Consider the following 27416-nt stretch of genomic DNA (forward strand, 5'->3'; position numbering starts at 1 on the left):
TGATTCTAATAATCGTTTATTTAAAAAATATTTAACATGTGTTAAAGTATATAAAAAATTTTTTCGGCGAACCGCCGCGTTTAAAGACGCGGCGTGTTGCCGCGGATCGATGCCGAGGCAGGAATAGACGCGGCGTAACTCCGCGAATCATCGCGGAGTGCCTCGGCATGATGCCGAGGGAATACTCGTTGTGGATGCGGAGTAATTTCGAAAACAAAAGAGTGTGTCCGCGGCGTAGCCGCGGATTTTGTTGGTTTTGCGTGAGCTGTACTGTACCATGCTCAAGTTCCATGCATGTGCAAGGTCACTTCCTGTCAAGCAAAGGGTAGAGGACAACCCTGGCTTCTTCTATGGTATTATTGATCTATACAAAAGTACATAGTGTTGTTGAGAAAACTTGATTTTGGGCACTTGCATGTATTGCTATTCCAGATAAGATTTTTGTACAGCACAGGTGTACAGCAGGGGTCGTATTCCAGAAACATCTTAAGTCATTTCACTTAAGTTCAAAATTATAATGTTTTGTATTTCTTGTTTAAATAAAGACATGCATGATTTTTTGGTATTCATCAAATAACATTGACATAATGATGTAATTTTAATGTTATTGTCTATGCCTAACTATTGTAGTATGATATGAAACACTTAAAAAACAAAATTCACAATTTTAAGGATAAAAATACAATTTAACTTAAGATGCCTCTGGAATACAACCCCAGATGCATAAATACAGTATTGCTTGCTGCAAATGATGCAGTTAAACCAACAATTCATTTTGAGGGGCTCAAAAAATGTAGAGCATGATAATAAGACAAATAAAATGGGTAAAAAAATCTTTGTGAGAAAAACAAATTTTATAAAATGTTAATGATATTCTAGAATGAAAGTCCACAAGAAATGGTACCATCAGACCCATATTATGAGAGTTTTTGAAACTTGCAAATACATTTTATTGTACTGTCATTCATTCATGTTAGAAATACATGTATAGTATTACACAGTTGGGAACTCTCACTTTTCTGTGCAGGTCTGTTCAACATATTAAGTTGTGCAACAAACACAATTTAACATGAGGTATGGGCTGAGGTCTTACAATAACTTTGTCATATAATGTCATTATGATTTAAATGAAAAGCATTTGATTTGTGGTCCCATTTAATACTTTAAGCTCGACTATTATATATGAAATATATATAGTGGAGCTATCCTACTCACCCCGGCGTCTGCGTTAGCGTGCAAATGTTAAAGTTTTCGTACTACCCCAAATATTTTCTTTGTCCCTTGACATATTGCTTTCATAGTTTGCGTACTTGTTTACCAACATGACCCCAACGTATAAACAAGAGCAGACAACTCTATCAAGCATTTGGTCATAATTATGGCCCCTTTTCCACTTAGAATATGCAGCAAATGTTAAAGTTTTCGTACTACCCCATTTATTTTTATTGACCCTTGACATATTTCTTTTATATTTTGCATACTTGTTTACCAACATCACCCCAACCTATAAACAAGAGCAGACAACTCTATCAAGCATTTTGTCATAATTATTGCCCCTTTTATACTAAGAATATGCATATTATTGATAAATCTATGTTAAACTTTGCGTACTACCCCAAATATTTCCTATATCCTTTGACATATTGCTTTTATATGTTGCATACTTGTTTACCAACATGACTCCAACCTATTAACAAGAGCAGATCACTGTATCAAGCATTTTGACATAATTATGGCCCCTTTTACACTTAGATAATTGAACATCTTGCTTAAATTGCCATAACTTCTTTATTTATGAACACATTTTATTATTACTTTGACAATACAACACTTACCTGAATACCACAATGGATTCCACCCGAACAATACCCCACGCCCTTACCCAGAATCCCTCCCCCCCCAACCCCCCCGCATTTTTTTTTTAAACATCATGTAATAAATTACCACACCCCACATTATACCCCCCTCTCACCCCCACCCTCCCTACCCCCCACCCCTCAATTATCTAATAAATTACCACACCCCACATTATACCCCCCTCTCACCCCCCCCCCCCCCCCCCTCCCTACCCCCCCCCCCACCACTCAATGTTTTTTTAAAGCAATATCTAATAAATTACCACACCCTACATTATACCCCCCTCTCACCCCCCCCTACCCCCCCCCCCCCCCCCCAATTTTTTTTTCCTTTTTTGATTTGTCAAAGATCGTCTTATAAATTCTTGAATATGAACAATTTCCCCATGATGGCATACGTTATACTGTCAAGCACTCGATAGTCGAGCGCGCTTTCCTCTGACAGCTCTTGTTTTAATTTAGTTTTAAGTTTGAGAATAAATCCTATTTATCACTTTAAATAATAATAGTCTGTAAGTTGTATTTTAAATGAATCAAATAATTAATATAAGGAAATACGATAGACATACAATAAATTTGTCATATGATGTGATTATAAGTTAAGTGAAACAAATTTGATTTATAGTCTCATTTAAAAATTATCAATATTTTTTATTCAGATTAATTTGTTCATATTCCTGTGTTGTTTTAAGATTCAGATTATTCTGCCAAATGTATACCAAATGAATCAAATAATAATTGTAAGGAAATAGCATTTATGGTATTGAAAATGATTTGTCTACTTTGCAGGTGTGTTGAAGTCTGTATCATACAGCATGATGCGAATCTTACAAAAGCAGCAGGTATCCATGTGCTATTGATCCATTATTGAGAACTTAAGTATGCAAATACTTACAGATCCATTTTCTAATAAATGTAAAAATTTTAAATTGAAAAAAAAGAAAGGAAAAGAAATCAATAAAATTAGATGTTCCTTGTCGCCTAAGAAAGAAGTAAAAAATAAGTCTCATAACATAAGTTTATTGGGAATCAATTTGTCCTATTTGCATATTAACTGTTTAATTGTTTAAAATAATTTATCAATACAATTAAATGCTTGTAATTGTATGCCATAAATATACATTAATTGATAAATACTTTAAAAAGTTATGTATATACATTGTATTGACTTATAATATTATGTATGTATTATCGATTTATAAAAACATTACACAAAATGGAAATGATAATGCTAACAAAAGCACAACATAATTATGTTTTCAGAAAGCCTGCGCAGAAAACCTCAATCAAAGTCAATTGAATGCTTCTATAACTTGGTAAGACAATTAGCATAATTGTCAAGAATACAAAGCATAATGAAGGTAACTCAATTAGGATGTAACTGGATTTGAGACATCCAGGTGGTTTTTTACTTTATTTTACATAAGTAATACAATTTAGAACTATTACAGTCTCAGACCTGATATGAATTTCAAATGTGTATGTATGTAATATTGTACATATCTGCTACTCTCTTATTGCTACATACTGTGATTAATCTGAATGTTGATTGAACAGTGAAAGCTGTGACAACAAATGCTAAACTTGTATTATTCAATTATTAAATGTTATCTGTTATTTAACAACTACTGACATATCTTTAGAATTATTTATATGTGTAATAATAATTTGCCAGAGTGAAGGGAAATACTCATATTAAACTTGTTTCAAGAAGGATAGTATTATTTCCAAGAATAAGCTATTCTGCAGTTAGCATTTTACTATAACATGCTTATCAATTTGATTCATGGTATAAATAGTTTAAAAAAATATTCTCTGAAAATTTTGCTGAGTGGGTATGAATAACAATTTAAAAGTGGATTATCATGTACAAAAATTGCCATATTTTACGAGTGTCATGTGCTAATTGGTTTTATGTCATGTACTAGTATCTAGGGTAGCTCTAGACAAGCCTGCGGGTTTGTTTACCTGTCCGCTGCAAAGAAATGCAAGATTGTGTGGCTTAACTCTTTCAGTGCTGGAGCCAAATTTTGAAGGCCTTTGCAAACAGTTTGGATCCAGATGAGTCGCCACAGAACGTGGCCTCTCATCAGGATCCAAACTGTTTGCTTTTCTGATAGTTTTCTTTGTTTGCTTTTCTGATAGTTTTCTTTGGAAAAAAAATCAAAGAAAATGCTAATTTTAGAAATTCAGCAGAGGACATTTTAGCAGATGACAAATTTCCCAGCATGCAAAGCGATTATAAGAGGACAAGGCAGCTCCTGACCAAAGAAATGCTCTGAGAGGCTTGTCTGGAACTATGCTGGGTACATATGGCAAAGTACCAATTATTTTGCACGACGTTCAATTATGGTTGGGAACAAACCCCTGACTGATGTTTATTTGCCCCTCACAGGCTGTGTTGGAAAGCATTCCTGGTGACGTATCGACTACGGCTTTGCTTTCCCCGACTTACTAATCTTGTAAAGGCTGGAGTGGTGGTTGTAAAAAAGCACTTGGTAAATTTTTTTGACTTCTTTGACCTTGAACATAGCTGGAAAAGCAGATCTGCATAAAATGTTTATGTTTTTGCAACAAACAACTTCCACTTTTCTCAACAGATTAAAACACAACTTTTAAATGCCATTACTATGAAGCAAGTTATTCATCCTCTATTACCCTGATTTAATTGATATTGAACTTAGCTGACAAAACCATGGGGAAGTATTAGTCATGTTACAACGCACTAGTTAACCACTGAAGTGTAAACCAATAGTTGGTCAACACAGTCTTTTGGTGACGAGTTCCTTTGCAGTCTCGTTATTTCAATTTTTATAAAGAGATAACATTTACAGTTTGTTTTCATCATGATTTTTACCATTTTTCACTGAATTTCAGCGTCAAAGTGACCTTATCTTCTTAGAAAGCATAGCAGGAGATGATTTGCCCTCTGTGTTTGAAAACATTATGGTGTAATACTTCAATATGCTTGGATTCGTTTGATACATGCACATGCAAGGAATTGTGAACTACTTAAATAAGTTATGAATTGTGCTGTACTTGGACAACCAAACATTTGTGTGATACTTGGATCTGCAGAAAGTGGTGTAACGTAATGATATGTCATTAATTGGAATACTTCGAAACACTATGCATTGAAGAAGGTTATTTTTTAGCTCGGCTGTTTTCGGAGAATACTCCAGGTATTGTCATAGCTCATCGTCCCCCTTCCGGCGTCTGCCCATTTTAGGGTCACTTTGTCAAAGGTCAAGGTCACTGTGACCTCTTAAACTTTAACATAGGCTCTAAAATCAAAGTGCTTCCACCTATTACTTTGAAAATTCATATATAAATGTACCCTTGATGAGTTTTACATGCCGCACCCATTTTTAGGTCACTTGGTCAAAGGTCAAGGTCACTCAGATGAGTTCTTCTGGCCACTTACCTTTCTACCTTTTCTTCTGACAAGCTTTCATTTATTATGCCCCCCTTCGAAGAAGAGGGGGTATATTGCTTTGCTCATGTCGGTCGGTCGGTCCGTCCGTCTACCAGGTGGTTGTCAGACGATAACTCAAGAACGCTTGGGCCTAGGATCATGAAACTTAATAGGTACATTGATCATGACTTGCAGATGACCCCTATTGATTTTGAGGTCACTAGGTCAAAGGTCAAGGTCACGGTGACCCGAAATAGTAAAATGGTTTCCGGATGATCACTCAAGAACGCATACGCCTAGGATCATGAAACTTCATGGGTAGATTGATCATGACTCGCAGATGACCCCTATTGATTTTGAGGTCACTAGGTCAAAGGTCAAGGTCACGGTGACCCGATATAGTAAAATGGTTTCCAGATGATAACTCAAGAACCCATACGCCTAGGATCATGAAACTTCATGGGTAGATTGATCATGACTCGCAGATGACCCCTATTGATTTTGAGGTCACTAGGTTAAAGGTCAAGGTCACAGTGACCCGAAATAGTAAAATGATTTTCGGATGATAATTCAAGAACGCATATGCCTAGGATCATGAAACTTTATAGGTAGATTGATCATGACTCGCAGATGACCCCTATCAATTTTAAGGTCACTAGGTCAAAGGTCAAGGTCACGGTGACCCGAAATAGTAAAATGATTTTCGGATGATAACTCAAGAACGCATATGCCTAGGATCATGATACTTCATAGGTAGATTGATCATGAATGCAGATGACCCCTATTGATTTTGAGGTCACAAGGTCAAAGGTCAAGGTCACGGTGACCCGAAATAGTAAAACGATTTTCGGATGATAACTCAAGAACGCTTTTGCCTAGGATCATGACACTTCATAGGTATATTGATCGTGACTTGCAGATGACCCCTATTGATTTTCAGGTCACTGGTTGAAAACTGCACGCACAGCTGAGCCTTTTCACCCGCTATGCAGTGCTCTTGTTTAAACGCAAGGAATGGTGTGTTTCTATGAAATCCAAAAAATGTTGTAATACTTTGACATTCAAGGAAGGGTGTTAAGCTTTGACATTCAAGGAATGGTGTTAAGCTTTGACATTCAAGGAATGGTGTTAAGCTATGACATTTAAGGAATTATGTGGAGCTTTGACATTCAAGGAACGATGTAAAGCTTTGACATTCAAGGAATGGTGTTAAGCTTTGACATTCAAGGAATGGTGTTAAGATGCACATTCAAGGAATTGTGTGGAGCTTTGATATTCAAGGAACGTTGTAAAGATTTGACATTCAAGGAATGGTGTTAAGCTTTGACATTCAAGGAATGGTGTAAATCTTTGATATTCAAGGAATGGTGTTGAGCTTGGACATTCAAGAAACGATCTTAAGTTTTTACATTCAAGGAATGGTGTAAAGCTTTGACATTCAAGGAATGGTGTTAAGTTTGGAAATTCAAGGAAAGGTGATAAGCTTTGACATTCAAGGAATGGTGTTCAGCTTCTACATTCAATGAATGATCTTCAGCTTTTGAGATTTTATGAATGGTGTTAAGCTTTGACATTCAAGGAATGGGGTTAAGTTTTGACATTCAAGGAATGTTGTTAAGCTATGACATTCAAGGAATGGTGTTAAGATTGCTCATTCAAGGAATGATCTTAAGCTTTGACATTCAAGGAATGGTGTTAAGCTTTGTCATTCAAGGAATGATGTTAAGCTTCGACATTCAATGAATTGTGTTAAGCTTTGACATTAAAAGAATTGTGTTGAGCTTTGAAATTCAAGGAATGGTGTTAAGCTATTACATTCAAGGAATGGTGTTAAGCTTTGACATTAAAGGAATGGTGATAAGATTTGACATTAAAGGAATGGTGTTTAACTTTGGCATTCAAGGAATGGTGTTAAGTTATGACATTCAAGGAATGGTAATAAGCTTTGAAATTCATTAAATCTTTTAAAGCTTTGTCATTCAAGGAATTTTGTTAATCTATGACATTTAACGAATTGTTTAAAGCTTCAACATTCAATTACATTGTGTAATTGTTTAAAGCTTTGACATCCAAGATGTTATGTTAAACTTTAATATTCAACCAACTATTTCAGCATACAAATAAGTGTGTAAAACTTTACCATACAAGTAGTTGTGTACAACTTTGACTTACAAGTTCTTATGTTATACAATGACATGCTATGATTGATGCAATACTTGAACATAGAAAAAGATGTGTTATACTTTGGCATGCAATAGTTGATAGAGCAATTTTATTTTTGCAATAAAGATGTATATTATAGTTTTAAATGCCATGAATGTTGTGCAATTAAAAAATATCATATAACTTAAAACAATTTAACGTATATTTAAGTTGAGCTAAGGAAAAGTCTCTCAGTCTAACAAAGAATGAACTACAACAGAATTTAAAAAAAAGGTTATTGTTGTCACAACTTATACCACAGTCAACAAGAAATCATTTTGATCCGAATAGACAAGTGCACAGTGGCCCATGAGGCCTTAATGTGCACTGGTAGACAATTCATATCTGGTTGCCTTATAAAGGACAAGGTTACTCCGCCAAGGGAGTGTTGACAATTTCTAAAGACCTTTTCCCGCTCCTCGCAGCATGCGCCGCCTTTATAGCCTCTCTAGACGCCACAAGCCGTCGACCCGAACCCCAGAACGGTTTGACCAGCACGTTAAGCGAACTGAGTACCGCAGTCATGAGACTCTTCCATTATCTTCATAGGGCCACTCACTCTGGGTTAATTGGAATAGCACTAGGTCGACAGATCGAGTCTTCAACAATCGGCGTGCCATGAGGTCACGTAAACGCTTTAAGGGGAGCATCAGGACTCAAGTGTTTACATACACTTCCCGGTAAAGGGGGGCATTCATAAATATTTGATATCAAAAACTTACACAATATATTCAGTTGACACGAGAAATATTACATTGTCTTTAAATACAGTGTCATATGCAATAATTATCACGTTTCTATCACTTATATCTTGACATAGTTACACTAATAGTTTAGTGTTATCTTATTAAACTAATTTATTAAGGTACACCCGGGAAATAGTTATGTTGTCAACCTCAGCGTCATGTTCAACAAGCGCTGTAACTCTATATTTAGACGCTTATACGCCACTTTATTATAGACGTTCAAAAGAGAGACTTCAGCTTATTATTCGATAAAGAAATAGGGGTTTCGACTGGATGTTACGATTCAATCGGATATTCTATAGCAAACAACAAACTTGAATAACTCTGTAATTGAGGTGTTATACATTGTAGAAAATCTACCACGTTACAGTTGAGTTTAAAACAAAATTTTACTACCTTTGATGGAAATTAGGTTCGTGTTTTCAGGTGTTCTTCCCTTGTTCACTTTTAAATATACCGGTAAAATACATTCATGCACAGACTTAAAGGTCCTTGTATATACCGTCTTTTCTTTTTATGCCCCCGGTTCGAAAGATCGGGGGTATATTGTTTTTCGCCTGTATGTCTGTCATTCATTCATTGTGTGTGTCCCAAAACTTTAACCTTGGTTAAAGTTTGATAACTTGCAATATTGAATATAGCAACTTCATATTTGGCATGCATGTGTATCTCACGGAGCTGCACATTTTGAGTCATGAAAAGTCAAAGTCAATGTCATCTTTCAAGCTCAAATATCATTGAATTTTTCTCTCCTAAAACTTTAACCTTCATTAAAGTTTGGTCATAACTTTTTGAATATTGAAGATAGCAACTTGATATTTGGCATGCATGTGTATCTCATGAAGCTGCACATTTTGAGTGGTGAAAGTCAAGGTCAAGTCATCCTTCAAGGTCAAAGGTAAAATTTATGGCTTCAAAGCGGCGCAATAGGGGCCATTGTGTTTCTGACAAACACAGTTCTTGTTTTCGTTTTGAATTCGACACAACGAAACATGAAATCTAACGCATATTTGTTCTAACAAAATTAACTTCTTTATATCGTTTTTCGTTGTACTAATTATAAAACAAAACACGAAGTGTATTTTCCTGTTCATATTTCGTTTCAATCTTCATATAACGAAAATAAATGAACTTGAAACGGATTGTTCTGTCCCTTTTACCGTTCTAGGTTTGATATTACGGTAAACAACGAGAGCGTCGACGGCGTTGAAAGTTCATTGACAAGATACCGGGAAATCTTATATGGAATGGTTAAGTGCAAGGTGCCTTATATATAATTTCCAATTCGTTCGATGAAGTACAAATACGTGTTACATTTAACAACTGAACGGTGATATGTATAGTGATTTCTGCTCTAAAAGAGTTATAACACAACAACTTATACGAAACCGTTTTGCGCTTAAAATAATTTTATATAATAGTATTAAACATATTAATAAATGTGCCTATTTAATAACTCAGCGTGAAAGAGCGCTCACGGTTACCTTAATGATAACGAAATATCTTCTTTCCAATGATATTATAACGCCGCAAAATATTTTGACTTATAACGTTACGTTTCATGAAACGAGGCGAATAGCATGCGTCACGCCAATAGAAAGTACTTGCACGCGTTGAAACGTTCCGTTTTAGATCCTGATTGTCTCCTAAAATGAAACTCGAATACCATTATAGAGAACCTTGTATATCTGTAATCATACGTGCATGATTTGTTGAGTCAAGGATATTTATGAATTATGGATCTTATTTTATTGATTAGTTCTTCAAGGTTGTGGTGGCTGTGAGCAGGGAAGAGCAACGCGCCATCAAACAAGCTTTGGACTGCGTGATCTGTTTAAGTACATTCAAAGGGCCGTCCATAAAGTATGTCACGCTCCGGGTGGGGGGAGGGGGTGTAAGAAAGTGTGACAGTTTGTAACAATGGGGGGGGGGGGGGTAAGGCCATGTGCGATGTTTTACATATATTTAAAAAACATATTTCATTTATTTATTATTTCTTTAGTAAAATTTATAAATAATTTTCAAAAAAATGTGAAACACATTAATAAGTTTTATGTCAAAATAAAACGAATTGCGTATCTCCTGAATGTGTTGTTCGAATTTTTGAGTGGCACCTTGACTGGGTCGGATTATTCAATAGACATAACATCCACGCAGATTTCATGAGTGAATGACGAAATAATTTATTGAACTGTTCCATTTAAGCTCACCTGAGCATAACGTGCTCATGGTGAGCTTTTGTGATCGCCTTATGCCCGTCGTCCGTTGTGCGGAGTCAACATTTGCCTTGTTAACTCTCTAGAGTGCACATTCATTGTCCAATCTTCATGAAATTTTGTCAGACGATTGGTCTCAATGATATCTTGGATGAGTTCGAAAATGGAAATGTTTGCTTGAAAAATATGGCTCCCAAGGGGCGGGGCATTTTTCCTTATATGGCTATAGTAAAATCTTGTTTTCACTCCAGAGGCCACTTTTATTGTCTGATCTTCATGAAACTTGGTCAGAAGATTCATCCCATTAATATCTTGGATGATGCCTGTTGGTGGAAAAACATGGCTGCCAGGGGGCGGGGCCTTTTTCCTTATATGGCTATAGTACAACCTTGTTAACACTCTAGAGGCCACATTTATTTTTCCGTTCTTCATGAAACTTGGTCAGAAGATTTGTCCCAATTATAACTTTTTATCTCAGGTGAGCGACTTTGGGCCTTTCAGGCCCTCTTGTTTAGTTCGTAAAGGGTTAAAAGAAAGTCTAAATTATAATTTCGTTTTTATGCCCCCTTCGGATAATTAATGGTATATTGTTTTGCACATGTCGGACGGTCTGTCTGTCTGTCTGTATGTATGTATGTCCGTCCACCAGATGGTTTCCGGATGATAACTCAAGAACGCTTAGGCCTAGGATCATGAAACTTCGCAGATGACCCCTATTTGTTTTGAGGTCACTAGGTCAAAGGTCAAGGTAACGGTGACCCGAAATAGTAAAATGGTTTCCGGATGATAACTCAAGAACGCATACGCCTAGGATCATGAAACTTCATAGGTAGATAGAACATAACTCGCAGATGACCCCTATTGATTTTGAGGTCACTAGGTCAAAGGTCAAGATCACGGTGACCCGAAATAATAAAATAGTTTTCGGATGATAACTCAAGAACGCATACTCCTAGGATCATGAAACTTCATGGGTAGATTGATCATGACTGGCAGATGACCCCTATTGATTTTGAGGTCACTAGGTCAAAGGTCAATGTCACGGTGACCCGAAATAGTAAAATGGTTTCCGGATGATAACTCAAGAACACATATGCCTAGGATCATGAAAATTCATGGGTAGATTGATCATGACTGGCAGATGGACCCTATTGATTTTGAGGTCACTAGGTCAAAGGTCAAGGTCACGGTGACCCGAAATAGTTAAATGGTTTCAGGATGATAACTCAAGAACGCTTACGCCTAGGATCACGAACTTTCATAGGTACATTGATCAGGACTCGCAGATGACCCATATTGATTTTAAGGTTTCTAGGTCAAAGGTCAAGGTGACCCGAAACAGTAAATTTGTTTCCGGGTGATAAATCAAGAACGCTTTTGCCTAGGATCATGACACTTCATTGGTACATTGATCATGACTCGCAGATGACCCCTATTGATTTTCAGGTCACTAGGTCAAAGGTCAAACTCACAGTGACAAAAAACGTTTTCACACAATGGCTGCCACTACAACGGACAGCCCATATGGGGGGCATGCATGTTTTACAAACAGCCCTTGTATTTGAGGTAAACACATGGATAAATATTCATACTGCCCATCGTAACAACCATACAGTCATACAAGCCTGAGGCCAAAGGCTCGCGGGTTGTTATGCGTGTTGGAAATGCGAGTAAACTGTTGACAATTAACTGTACTAGTATTAAAGTAATTTTAATAATATGGAAGTTCTTTTAAGTGAAATTTTATTTTATTTTTTTTTTAAATACGTTGGAAAGTGTGAGTTTGTGACGTACTTAAGGGGGTCAAGATTTTTTGACAGGGGGGAGGGGGCGGGGTTAAAATGGTAAAAAAAGCGTGACATACTTTATGGACGGCCCCCAATAGTCGACAAATAAAATGGGTATTGTTAACCATACTTATTGAATTCATATGATTAGCAATAACTGGGAGCTATTTTTCCATTTGTCGAACAGATATGAATACAATGTAGTAAATAATTTTAATTGTGTTAATTACTTTAGGAGAAAAGCTACGCTTAAAAATATATAATATTGTGCCATGGTTATCGAAATGCATGTTTTACATGGACTCAAATACAATGATTTTCAACTAAAGCAAACATGTTCATTTCTATCATAATTTAAAGGAGATCTACTCATTTTCCCGTAAGATTAGCCAACAATAGCTGTCCGAAGACTCGAGCATTCTCCTTCTGTAATTGTGTACTTTCACCGGTGTGTAATCAAAATAATAAGATTCAAGGGAGAAAACTGCGCAAAAAGATCAATCACGACTCATCTCTCTAACAACAGCGGAGCGCCCATCGTCTTCCGTTTACCGTTTTATCAATTCAAGAACGGTAAATGGAAGAAGACGCTGTGTTTCAATTTTCAAATATCGATTTTTGTATATTGGTATAATTAAAATTGAAACGAAATATGGATAGGGAAATAAGTTTCGTGTTTTGGGTGGTTAAAAGTACACCGACAAAACGATACAAAGAACTCATTTTTCCGGTTATAAGAAGATCGGAATACGAAGTTATATACGTTGATTCTTGTTTTTCGTTGTTCGAATGCAAAACGAACGAGAGCGCCAATTGCGTTGAAAATCTATTTGCAAGATACAGGGAAGTTTCTGCTGATGTAAATGTTTAAGGATTAGTTGTCTGAGTGAAAATGTAAAAGACTATCAAAAAGATTTTTATGAAGAACTAGACTATTGCCAAGCAATAAAAGTCCCCTACCTCGCATGAAGCAGTAATATAATTGTCTCCCTTTGTTTTCAAGGTAGGTAATTCTTTTAAGTGTACCTTGTAGATGGTAATTTTCTAAAAATAACTCGCTTTTGCCAATAACAGAATTGTTTTACGAACGAAATTTGTTTTAGTTTCTAAGAACTTTTTTCTCGTAAAACGGGATCTTATAATTCACTAAAAATGCTGTAAGCAATGTTCTTCGAAGAAAATGTTAGAAAAAAGTTTATAAATGAAAAATTGTAAGAATTACGAAATGCTATATTAAATATCTATTTCGTCTGCCCAGGGACGGCTTGGAAAAGGACAACCATTCCCCCGTCATTTTGAAATGCGGAATTACAAAAGCCTTTTTTTACGCTGCAAATAGACTAAACAGGAAAAGACGGTATATACACGGACCCTTACAAGACAGTATTTCGAAACATCGCATTTGCTGCCATTAAAAAAATTCTTTCAAAATGCATTTTAATACGTCATCACATACCACTGATGTTGTATTTCGAATCTGATCTCGGATTATTTTGAGTATCTATGTACTACCATTAATGTTCAAAACTTTGGTGTTACTCTCGAATTATAAACTCCAGATGTTTAAATTGGATTGAATTCAAGTTCAACCGTCATAGTCATAACATGTTAATTGCTGACCTGTATAAACGGTTAACTGTACACGAACATGGGCATATGATCAAAAGTTTTAATTGCACTGCCCATTTCTTTGTTTTGTATACGCTTTTCAGTGGAATATAAATGTTAGTGATGAAAGAAAATTCAAATGCAGTAAAAAATATAAGAATGTATACTCTTATTTTTCAAACATGATTAAAACCTATTTTAAAACTTATTTTGTACATTCTCAATATTTAACATCAATTTAGTGTTTTTTTATCCTTTAATGTCCCTTAAATATATTTTCTCTATGGATTTAAGTTTATGTACCAATACAAATATGACTGTCCCGAAAACAAACGAAGTAATTTACCGTGTGTATGTGAAGTCAAGTGATTTATTTTTAGCTTGGCTGTTTTCGGAGAATACCCGAGGTATTGTCATTGCCAGCTTGTCGTTCGGCGTCTGCCGTCCGCGTCGTGCTTAAACCTTGACATTTTGCTCTAAAATCAAAGTTCGCCCGCCTTCAACTTTGAAATTTCATATGTAGATGCACCTTGATGAGTTCTACACGCCACACATATTTTTGGGTCACTGTGTCAAAGGTCAAGGTCACTGTGACCTCTAAAAAAAATTCTGACAAGCTTTCATTTTAATCAAAACTGCTTACGCAGCCGAGCGTTGGTACCCGTTATGGGGTGCTCTTGTTTTATTTTGTCACAAAAGCAACTATTACCTAAAAAACATGTCAAATTCAGGGATGTTAAATAACAGAAGTAATACATATACATGTATAAGACAAGACACAATAATTATATTTAAATTCGAGATTATGCTGAGGTATTTTAAAGCAAAGAACATATACTAGTAATTTGAAAACTTCCCAAGTACCCGAGGTCAACTCCTTAACGAACAAGAATGAAAAGCAATAACTGTACTTGAAAAAGTAATGTTTAAATATCAAAGATGTTTTTATTGTCATGTCACACAAAAAGCCATCGATATGAAGCATTAAAAATGCGGCATTTTACAGTAAATAACAGAAGTAAAACGATATAAGGCGTGACAATTGTTTCTCGAAATAATACGTGGTGCGTTTCTCGTATTACAAGTGTTGCTAAAAATGAAATTTATCACAAACACTAAGCAAGGCAAAGGTAATGAAGGCAGTTGAAAAAAAACACGACGGTATGTTGTGAACATCAACTAACAACCTTTTCATGGTGAGTGCGTACTGCAAAACTCTGTTATATGCATCGACCAGCATGGATTACATATGAATAATGGAGATCAAGTTTGCTTCTATTTAAATAAGCGGTAGACATTGAGCATATAAGCAAGTATTTTGATACCAAATTACCGGAGAGTTTTGGACATGATTTCGACTAACCTTGAACAATGGACGGTTAACATACACAAGTGTTGGATGATTGTATCAAGCAACGAAATGTTCATTATTTATTTATGTATACATTTTTAGTGGAGGGTGCGCAATATAATGTCACAAATAAACAAACGATTTCAAACAATCAACCAATTCGATTACCGTGACTATTTCTAAATTAGCCCAAATTTGCGCATGAAAAATCACGTAATCGTTAATCCAGTCTTTCCAGCGGTCCTAGTATTTCCTAGTTTTCCTACTTTTTCCTAGTATTTTTTAAAGTCTCCTTTTTTCCCTAGTTTTTACAAAAAGCTTCTAGTGCTCTCTAGATTTTTTAATGACTAGTCTTAAAATTATTTTATGGGCAAAGTAATTTTTTGGTTTTGGTAATTCAATGTCACATGAATATTTAAACATGTATTCATAGTGTTTTAAAATATTTGGGGTTGCTGTAGGTATGCATTAATGGTTTATTTTCCTAGATATATTTGCTTAGCTAGAAAAGATAGACAATAATCGCGATCCCCTGTCATAATGGCTCTGGGAACTGCTTTGCTGTGTATTGCTTTGTGTGTTGTTAATGCATATCGGATAATCCTGGTCAAATTTTGGCCTGTCTCACTGGACCATGCAGATGGATCAAAACATAAACAGTGTGTAAAAGTTTTAATGCAAAGATAAAGGTCAGACACAGCTATTTAAATCACCTGTACCAGTAGGCAGTCAACAAGGAGGTGGTGATACTGAAATGAAGGGACAGACTGTCTTTCTAAAGCCTTAATCAGTAAGCGATCAAATAGCAAAATCAGAGGCATTGTGGACAACGAAAGTGGCATCGTGTGGATATTCCAACTCATAATGTAATGGAATTATCAACCGGTTCAAGGCGATGTTTCCTGGATCATTTTCTGAACAATTCACGATGAGCAAATATAAGGTGTCGCGACATATCTAATATCAGATGATCTTGGTCCTTATTTTAGAAGGGATATTGTGTAAAGATACAAGTATCAAATAGTCCATTTACAATGCAATTTGATGAAACAGGAAATGCACAGGACAAAAGCAATGTGATGTTCTTGTTATACCCCCACAAACGAAGTTTAGGGGGTATATAGGAGCGAACTTGTCTGTCGGTCGGTCGGTCTGTCGGTCGGTCGGTCCGTATTAAGTGTCCGCTCTCTAGTTCAAGCCGTTTTCATCCGATCTTCACCAAACTTTGTCAGAAGTTGTACCTACATTATGTCTTGGCCAAGTTCGAACATGGGCCTTGCCGGGTCAAAAACTAGGTCACGGGGTCACTTGGTGCGTTTTAAACATTCAGCATGTTTTCCGCTCTCTTATTCAAGTAGTTTTCATCCGATCTTCACCAAATTTGGTCAGAAGGTTTATCCAAATGATCTCTAGGCCCAGTTTGAATCTGGGCCATGCTGGGCCAAAAACTAGGTCACGGGGTCACTTAGTACGGTTTTTAATATTCAGCATGGTGTCCGCTCTCTAATTCAAGTAGTTTTCATCCGATCTTCACCAAACTTGGTCAGAAGTTGTTTCTAGATGATCTTAAGGCCAAGTTCGAACATGGGCCTTGCCGGGTCAAAAAATAGGTCACGGGGTCACTTAGTGCGTTTTAAACATTCAGCATGTTGTCCGCTCTCTAATTCAAGTAATTTTCATCCGATTTTCACCAAATTTGCTCAGAAGTATATCCAGATGATCTCTAGGCCCAGTTTGAACCTAGGCCAGGCCGGGTCAAAAACTAGGTCACGGGGTCACATAGTGCGTTTTTTTATATTCAGAATGGTGTCCGCTCTCTAATTCAAGTAGTTTTTATCCGATTTTCACCAAACTTGGTCAGAAGTTTTGTCTAGATGATCTTAAGGCCAAGTTCGAACATGGGCCATGCCAGGTCAAAAACTAGGTCACGGGGTTACTTAGTGCGTTTTAAACATTAAGCATGGTGTCCACTGTTTTTTGTGAAGACAACATGCTAAATATTCTGTGTCAATGCGGAATGTGACACGTCTGTGACAAAGCTCTAGTAAGATTTTGGAATGAGCAGAAGGGGGAAGTTAGTACAATGTTCCTGAAAAGCCTCATGTTCGGACATGCTTAAGGCGAAATGGTCAGCAATGCCTTGAGTGAGACATTTGGTGAAAAGACTCTGAACTGCCAATTGAGCAGCTTTTATCATGCCATCGCATTGATATCTGCCTGATATAACGTTGCCTGATATTTTTTATATCATGGTCAACAGGAAGTTCTTATATCAGTCATGTGTGGAGGATGGTCATATTACTCGGAATCGACCATAAAGTAATCATTTTTAACCAGGTTTTCCGAAGGAAAAAACTGGTTATTAGATTGGCGAATGCGGGCGGGCTGGCTGGCGGGCTGGCGGGCGGGCGGAACAAGCTTGTCCGGGCCATAACTATGTCGTTCATTGTCAGATTTTAAAATCATTTGGCACATTTGTTCACCATCATTGGACGGTGTGTCGCGCGAAATAATTACGTCGATATCTCCAAGGTCAAGGTCACACTTTGAGTTCAAAGGTCAAAAATGGCCATAAATGAGCTTGTCCAGGCCATAACTATGTCATTCATTGTGAGATTTTAAAATCAATTGGCACATTTGTTCACCATCATGGGACGGTGTGTCGCACGAAAGAATCACGTCAATATCTCCAATGTCAAGGTCGCCACGACTAAAAATAGATTTTTTTTAAAAACATACTTACAAAGGGGGTTAATTTTGTTTGTTCATTTCAAAAGTTCAGTTTGAGTTTTCTCCCTTTATCAGATTTTTTTTCACAATGAAAACCTGGTTTTGTGACAATTTTGTCCCTTGTTATTGAAATCGATTCAGATTCAACAAAACATCAATTTGATACCAAGATGTAATATATATTAAACACAAAATGCAACACAAACAACAAAAAATCATTTTTTTACAAATATTAAGCGCGCGTGCTCATGACGTCATTATTTACACGTCAAGCGACACTAGTCATTTTCTTTCCCGCTAAAACTGCAGCTCTTTAGCGATTTTTTTTTGTAGATCTAATATTTCTTTAAATTCAGGGACGTAGCGGTCTGATAAACAGACAAACAGGTTACTGCCTGATCTTTTTGTAATAGATCTATATCAGGCTCGGCACGAATAAAATAACGGCTCGGCTAGCATCGCCGTAATATTATTCTAAGCCTTGCCTGATATATTACAAAAAGATCAGGCATTAACCTGTTATTCCCTATTTATCATACCCCCGCGTTGATATCTGCCTGATATAACGTTGCATGATATATTATTTTTTATCATGGTCAACAGGAAGTTCTTATATCAGTCATGTGTGGATGATGGTCATATTACTCGGAATCAACTATTAAGTAATATTTTTTAGTAAAATCGAATAAGATTCAACAAAACAAACAATTTGTTACCAAGATGTAATACCGTATATTTTAATCACAAAATGCAACACAAACAGAAAAAACAACAACATTTTTTAACAAATATTAAGCACGCGTGCGCATGACGTCATTATTAACACGTCAAACGACTAAAGTCATATTCTTACCCGCTAAAACTGCAGCTTTTAAGCGATTTTTTCATTATTTCTCTAAAATCGTTGACGTCGAGGTATCATAAACAGAAAAACAGGTTACTGCCTGATCTTTTTGTAATATATCAGGCTCGGCACGAATAAAAGCCTCGCCGTTATCCTAAGCCTTCCTGATATATTATAAAAAGATCAGGCTGTAACCTGTTATTCTCTATGTAGCTTTGTGCAGTGATGGGCTAAATGTAAATTAAACCATCTGGAAAAATGTTGATAACCATAAGAAATCATTGGGGTACCAGGACTCGCTCAATTTTTGCCATGCACACTGCATAAAGTTTTTAGAAAAGGTCTTGACGCATATGGAAATGATGCAGAACAGCTGGTTATTGATATCTTCCAATGTTGTAAGTCCCACATCAGCCAACGAGATGACTATGTGTTGACATTTGAAGACCTGGGACTGGATGAAGAAACGTTTGTCCACCATGTACAATGCCGTTGGCTGACACTTACACCAGCTCTTTAACGTATTGGAAAGCACTGCTTATCGCAAAACCAATTTACTCAAGCATCGCACCAACTGATCTAAACCTTTATATTTATTTAAAAAAATGTGCAAATAAATATAAGAACATACTTAAAAGGGACCGTCAAACAGATTGACGAAAAAAGAAAAGTTCTAAAATACCGTATTTTTTACAACTACATTAGTTTTAGTTTATAATGATTAAAATATCACGACTGGTATATTACATTACTTGAAAAAAGTTGTTAAGTCTTCATATTATCAGTATATTCGGTAATACAATTTTACTGGGTATGTGTACCAGGTAACTACCAGTTAACTATCAATAACGCAAGTAGATTGATCATCATCGTCACGTGGTAAACCCAGGAATGCAAATTGGGCATGCGTAGTGAATTGTATATTTTGTTTATATATAAAATGATCAATCTACTTGCGTTATTTATAGTGTGTATATCGTTATGTAACATATTTTCTCGATGTACTTTCGATTTCACATCGCGAAATTTTATGAACGAATATACTGCAAATATGAACTTTTTCAAATAATAATATATATAAAATGATCAATCTACTTGCGTTATTTATAGTGTGTATATCGTTATGTAACATATTTTCTCGATGTACTTTCGATTTCACATCGCGAAATTTTATGAACGAATATACTGCAAATATGAACTTTTTCAAATAATGTAATATACCAGTCGTGTTAATTTAAGCAATGTAAACTAATAATTGTAAAAAATACGGTATTTTAGAACTTTCCTTTGTTCGTCAATCTGGTTGACAGTCGCTTTAACGTTAAACGTTTAACCTTAAAGTATGTGAATTGCATTGTCATGGTGTTGTCGGGTTCACTTTTTAGCTCAGCTGAGCACAACGTGCCCATTGTGAGCTTTTGTGATCGCCTTTTGTACGCCGTCCAACGTCCGTCGTCAACATTTGCCTTGTGAACACTCCAGAGGCCACATTTATTGTCCGATCTTCATGAAACTTGTTCAGAACATTTGTCCCATTGAAACTGGGTCATGCTGGGTCAAAAACTAGGTCACTAGGTCAAAAAAGAAAAACATTGTGAACACTGTAGAAGTCACATTTGATGCCCAATCTTCATGTTACTTTGTCAAAATGTTTGTCTAAATGATGTGTTGGTTGAGTTCAAAAATGGTTCCGGTCCGTTAAAAAATATGGCCGCCAGGGGGTGGGGCAGTATTCCTTATATGGCTATAGAGAAACCTTGTGAACACTGTAGAAGTCACAAGTTTTGCCCATTTATCATGAAACTTGTTCAAAACTTTTGTTTCATTTATATCTCAGACGAGTTTGAAAATGGTCCAGATCGGTTTAAAAACATTGCCGCTAGGGGGCGGGGCAGTTTTCTCTATATGTATTGAGTGAAATCATGTGAACACTCTAGAAGTCACATTTTTGGTCCAATCTTCATGAAATTTGGTCAGAACATGTGTTTTTTGGATATGACGGTTGAGTTCGAAAATGGTTTAGATCGGTAAAAAAACATGGCCGTCAAGGGGGGGTGGTCATTTTCCGTATATTTATATAGTAAAAAAAGCTTGTGAACACTCTAGAAGTCACATTTTTTGCCTTATCATCATAATTTTTTTCTGAACACCGATTTTATGGATATCTCGGACGAGTTTGAAAATGATCATGATGGGTGGAAAAACATGGCCGCCAGGGGGCGGGGCAGTTTTCTCTATATGTATATACTGAAAACATGTGCACAGTCTAGAAGACACATTTTTTGCCCAATCTTCATGAAATTTGGTCAGAACATTTGTTTCCTGGATACGATAATTGAGTTCGAAAATGGTTTGGATCGGTAAAAAGACATGGCCGCCAAGGGGGGGGGGGTATTTTCTTTATATTTATAGAGTAAACAAGCTTGTGAACACTCTAGTTTCCTGATTTTCTGGCAGTTTTGTCTGAGCTTTGCTCTTTCTTCCTGCTGGTTTACCTCTTCCAGACAGTTAGTGAAGCTTTTGTTATATAACTAAGAAACATCTCTGTAGATAAATGTAGATTTTTTAATGTCGTTTTTTTCTGTAGTTTTAAGCCTTGGAATCCTATGCCAGAAAGGAAGTGTCTCAGAACTTTCTATTTATTGAATGGGCAGTAACTCTTACTCAGGAATTTGAGAGAACTCTTTATTCATCAGCATGCTTGTTAAGAGTTGGCCAGTTCAATACGAAGGCACGAGATATGCGTCATTATTTTTATTTGCTGACGATTCTCTAAAAATAAATACAATACATTTATAATATATACAGTCAAACATACCAAATTATTAACATAGTATTTAAATAAATAATTCAAACGATTGCGCGTATGTAATAATAATGATAATACATACAGAAATACATATACAATATAAGTACCAACAATATATTTACCGATATTAATTCTTCCATACACAAAATGCCACACTCTTAAAACAATTTAAACTTAACAGATATTTACGTAGAATAACAATGGATAAATGACGTCGGATGCGTATATATATATTTCGCGCCAACGTATGACGTCGGATGCGTATATATATATATATTTCGCGCCAACGTTATGATTAAATTTCCCGAACGGCGTTAACAGAAACATAAGAGCGTAGGCTCTTATGCTCCCCACAATGAAATATCTCAGTATTTCATAACATATCATGCATTGTGAGCTGTATGGTCTTTTAAACCAGAGACATCTAAATGTCAATTAAATATCAATTAAAATTCAATAAGCCATACTAATTGAAACATATATATATACATTCTGCATAAAGCAGATAAGCATTTCTCACTATGACACTGACAAGGTAAACAATATTTTACCAGGGGAAACCCAAAACAGTCATGCGTACGATAAGCCAAGTAAACTTGAAATCTGTAAATAATGTCATTAACGTAATATGCTTATCATCAAAACATCTAGAATAAGTGATAAGAATACGTACAAACAGTTGCAATAATAGGCAATTACATTCTTCACGAAATACTTATGCTAGTATTATCTCCTTTCTTTTCACCATTGATAATCTGAATAAAGAACATAGTTTCATGTAACATCATTTACTATCAATAACATGTATGAAATCATCACATATGCACTTATAACATTCATACCGCATCATTAGAAGTGGACAGGTGAGTATTATATACTTAAAGTTTATTATTAATGATACACATTGTCACATTCATGCATATTCTGTGTCAATTGTAACATTTGCAAAACAAACATAACTGTGACAAACAATTCCATCATCGTTGAAAGAAATTACATGTGTATACACATTTGATATTCTATATCAGATGACAAAATTTAAAAAGTTTTTAATACAAAAATTGTATATAACGATTCCACCAATTTTAAAGTGACTTGAACAAGTATAATCAATTTAATGTGTCAATATTAAAATTGTTATTCAATTTACATAAGTTACATGAAATACATAACCTTTTAACTAACATTTAGTCAAGGGTTCAATCACCGCGAGTCATGAGTCATTAAAAAATATTTTAAGTTTGTTAAATATATTTGTTGCCATAGCAACCAGAATTCCTGCATTATAAACAAAATGAAATGACGTGCAAAATGTCTTTATTGTCATCTGTTAATGTTTCAAGTTTCATGAAAAAATATTTAGAACTTTTAAAGTTATCCCAGGATCCAGAAAAGTGTAACTGACTTAGACCAATATATTGAATTCCAAACAGACAAAATACTTTCAGGTGGTTAACATCAACTAACTTATCTAGCCCAGGGCATGACAATATATACCATGAATTTGTGGCCCTGTAAGTCCTCTAGGTAAATGCGCCTAAAGAGCCGCTTTGCTGTCTTGGATTATTTCCCTGCCAAACTCTGCAGTATCCTCCATCAACTGGTCAATGGTAATTAAAGCACAAAGGAAAATGTATAGGGAACGTAATTCATGTATTGTTTTAAATATTAAGTTGTTAAATGGTCTTTAGAAAGAGAACTAAAAACGAAGTGAATACATCGCAAAGCACTAAGCATAACTTAATTTGTTGGTATGATTAGTACAAATTTATTATTGCTATAATTAGAATGATGTGTAATTCTATTGGTATGAAAATGCACACTCAGATACCTAAAAACCAATTCCATTGGTGAAATTTTTTATTTACAAGCAAAAACGTTGAATTGATATCCCCCGCCAATATGCTTCTGTACACATAAGTATGATATTTGACACTCAAACAAGCATTTTTTAAAGATACAAAGGGTCATAACCCCGTGTTTTACAGATGGTGTACAATGCCATTTGGCGTGCATCATCCTCTTATCCATATATATACTCGTTCCAGGTTTCAATGAAATCCGCCAGAGCACTTCAAGGATATGGCCTTGGACACACAAAAAAGCATTTTTTCAAGATACAAAGGGCCATAACTCTGTTATTAACTAATGGTGTACAATGCCATTTGGCATGCATCATCCTCTTATCCATATACATATTCATACCAAGTTTCAGTGAAATCTGCCAAAGCACTTCCAAGATATGGCTACGGACGGATGGAAAGACGGACAGACGGAAGGATGGAAGGACGGACGGACAACGCCAAAACAATATCCCTCCGCCTATGGCGGGGGATAATAATAAACATTAACACCATTAATGAGCATTGAGTGCTCAACATGCACAGTACAAAAACTTTCTTAGCCTCAGTTCCATAACCTTGCATGTTAAAATTCCGATACTACATTCAACGTTATTAATTTCTGCACATAGGTCTTATTACTTCCTTTTTCAACCTGCAAACTCCATTAGGTGAAAATTTGGGTGACAGCTGCTTTTAAACTAATATTTGTCATACTAAAACCTCAAATATCACATGAAAAGGTCTACAATAATGTCATAAGACGATTAAATTTAAAGGAATATTTAGAAATAATAAAAATCACAAACCTTCAGTTGTTCTATTCCTAGACAGACTGCTCAAACACTGTATGCATCACTCTTTAACAATAGTTCATGTCACTTTCCAAATGATATAAATACATAAGTATTTTAAGAAAGTGTTTTTAATGGAAAAACTAATGAACTCTTCTGTTTGTTAAATTTCTTTAACTTTATTTTAACAAGTTTAACCAGTACATTGTCTTAACTCCGGTGTTTCAATCTAACAGCTAGGTAAACTTTCTGTATTTGAATTCAGCCAATTAGAAAATGCTGTTATATCTTATAACCAATAGATTTGCAGCAAACATACCCAACATCTGATGCACAGCACACGCTGGGCTTATCAGATAGATTGTTATTTGACAACCTCGACTGGCTGAGTTTGATATTGAGAAAAAACAGTGTGTATACCACTTGGACAGGGTTAAGGAATTTAAACTTGTAGAAATTGCTTTGAAAGTAACTACTACTACTTCTGCAGAACCACTACTTTAATAACTACAACATCAACAACACCACCACCAACAACAACAGCAACAATAGCAACAGCAACAACAACAGCAGCAACAACAACAGCAGCATCAACAACAGCAGCAGCAACAGTAGAAGCAACAACTGCTACTACTGCAACAACTGCTACTACTGCTACTTCTATTGCTACTACTATTGCTACAGCAACTGTTAATGCTACTACTACTACTACTTCCACCACCACCTCTACTGATATAAAAAAAAACAACTGCTACTGCTACTTTATCAATTACTACAACAACAACACCTTCTACAACAACTACTACTACTAATACAGCTACTACATCTACATCTACTACTACTACTGCTGCTGCTGCTGTCGCTACTAAGAAGTCTATTTGGCTAGTTGTAATTGAAAGGTGTTCTATATGTGTTATTATTCCCCATTAGAACTTTTGTATAACTTACTGGTTCTTAAAGCGTTCTAGATGTGTTCTAGAACTACATTTTAAAACATTTTTAGAAATTTCTTGACCTTATGTTGTCCTTGAAATGTTCTGAAAAGGTTCTTGAATATTATTGGAACAGTTTCAGTCCTAAGCCATTTTCCACAAATGTTCTGGATTTATTCTAAAAAAACTGTTTTGGAACAATTCCAGAACATACGTTTTAGAACACAAATATGGAACAGTTCCAGAATTGTTTCAATTTCTAGAACAAATTTATAACTATCTTTATTGCATTTTCTTTTAAATACAAAATACATGATGCAAATAAATTCATACATGTGTTAAACTACAAATACATTTCAAACAACCAGCAAAATTTTTCTAAGTTATTTTCCATTAATTTCCATCCAAGAAAATGTCTATGTTATTTTCCATCTGATTTCCATTGAAATAAATGGCTAAGTCCAACTTTCCATAGTGTTTTCCATGTATTCCGTAGAAAAGCATGGAATTTTAGGAGATATTCCATGGATTTCCATAACAGCTTCAGATGGAAAATTGGCCAATGGATGGAATTCCATCAAATTCCATAGATTTCCATCGATTTCCATACAATTCCATATCATTTTATATAGAATTTCATAGAAAAGTGCCAATCACTATGGCAGATCTACAGACGGGAAGTTGCCGATATATTTCGATGAATTTAGGTAGGGTAAGTAAATCCAGTTCTATAATTGTTTAAAGGCATTTTTGAATTAAAATATATTTTGGTGAATGCAAAGTAGGTATTCGTATTCAGCATCCAAATAATTTCTGCTAGATAGATTTTTTTCACAAATAAAAAAAGTGCTATGGTTACAGAAGGACACAAAAATGAGTGTGAGCGGTAAAAACACAAATCAACAAATCAATTTGGAGTGGCCTTAGCTTATTTTACTGTAATTCTCAAAATGTACTACACCATTTACTATTATTTATCTAATAGAATGAATTGCTTTGGATTTACTTCATTTTAATACTTATGTTGAGACTGTTTAATAAGTTAATTTATAATAAAATTGAGTGGCTCTAACAGAAATTTGAAAAATCATTAAAAAAGAAAGTATTTATCGCGCTGTGTATTTGTGTAATTGAGTCGTGGATTTTGATTGGAAGACTGTATTACTAGTTTGAAATGAATTGTTGAAGTTGCAGTCTGGCCTTTTCCTTTCATAAGCTTCCAATCCACAGAATTTAAAAGTTTTTGTCAGGGAAAATTATCAACATAACATTGTACCGGTGTTGGCATGGATGGACATGTCCAGTGCTAGTTTTTACGGTTCACAGCTGCTGATATATGAAGTAATGAAGTAATGAAATTATCACAATACAATCAGATTTACAGTCCTAAAATGTATCTTTTTAAAGGTCTTTTTTATTTCTTATGAAACATGTTCTTTCAGGAAGCTGGAAACCAAATGGGAAGATATATTGATAATGTTAACGATCAGCTAAGAGTAATTTAACTTTAATGCATTGTGGTGGATAGCATTAGTTTGAAGCATATCTTTATATAAGGGTTTGACGTTGGTTCTGTCCTACATAAATCATTCACAGCACTTAAATAGAATGAGTTTTATATAATGTTATTCTAACATACTGTTTTGTGCAATATTTAAAATCTTATTCACATTTTATCTGCAGCTTAAAGGCAACTCTTCAGTTCATTAAGCAGAAATAAATCCTTATTATTAAATGTTGATTAACAATATATATTTTCAGATTGTGCCAAAATGAAGAGCCCGAGGTTATTAAAGACAGAAAGATTCACGAACTAACTTTGAAGCATTCAAGTGACCCCCGCAGATACTACTTCCTATCAATCCTGAAAATTTAGTGTGACTCAGGTACATTTGAAGGGAATCCTGGGCTCATAATGAATAGAATTGTTTTGAACCATAGAATAATTAGTTATTTAAAATGTCAACTACAAATATCACTATTTTATGTGTAAGGACTATACTTGGTTTATTAAATTATATTTGTTTTCAGAAGTTACTTCCCATGGTGTCATTCAGCTACTTCAACTTTCATAATCAATTTTTTTAATGGGAACACTGAAGTTTTTAATATTACATGTTTTTTTTCTTTTAGCAGTTGCAATTATTTATCAGTGGGTTTTCTACGTAGGCTAATTACGTATGGTTGTGATAGGCAAAGTGGGTTATTTTTTACAAGATTATAGGATTTGTGAATGTCTTCATTAAAATGTTTTGTTTTTTCTTTAAATTTATAGAATTCATGGT

The 27416-nt window shown here is 35.3% G+C and overlaps 1 protein-coding gene across 1 annotated transcript; it reads left to right on the plus strand.

The window, feature by feature from the left end:
- The first annotated feature begins 277 nt into the window (after positions 1-277).
- On the plus strand, positions 278-27416 carry LOC127863875 (telomerase reverse transcriptase-like). Its single transcript, XM_052403560.1, has 6 exons — positions 278-353; positions 2646-2698; positions 3120-3172; positions 4252-4354; positions 26574-26627; positions 26893-27416. Exons 1-6 carry the CDS (start codon positions 278-280, stop codon positions 26905-26907), a joined length of 354 nt encoding a protein of 117 aa, XP_052259520.1. The 3' UTR covers positions 26908-27416.

Source organism: Dreissena polymorpha, unplaced genomic scaffold (assembly GCF_020536995.1).
Source record: "Dreissena polymorpha isolate Duluth1 unplaced genomic scaffold, UMN_Dpol_1.0 chrUn052, whole genome shotgun sequence".
Classification (NCBI taxonomy): domain Eukaryota; kingdom Metazoa; phylum Mollusca; class Bivalvia; order Myida; family Dreissenidae; genus Dreissena; species Dreissena polymorpha.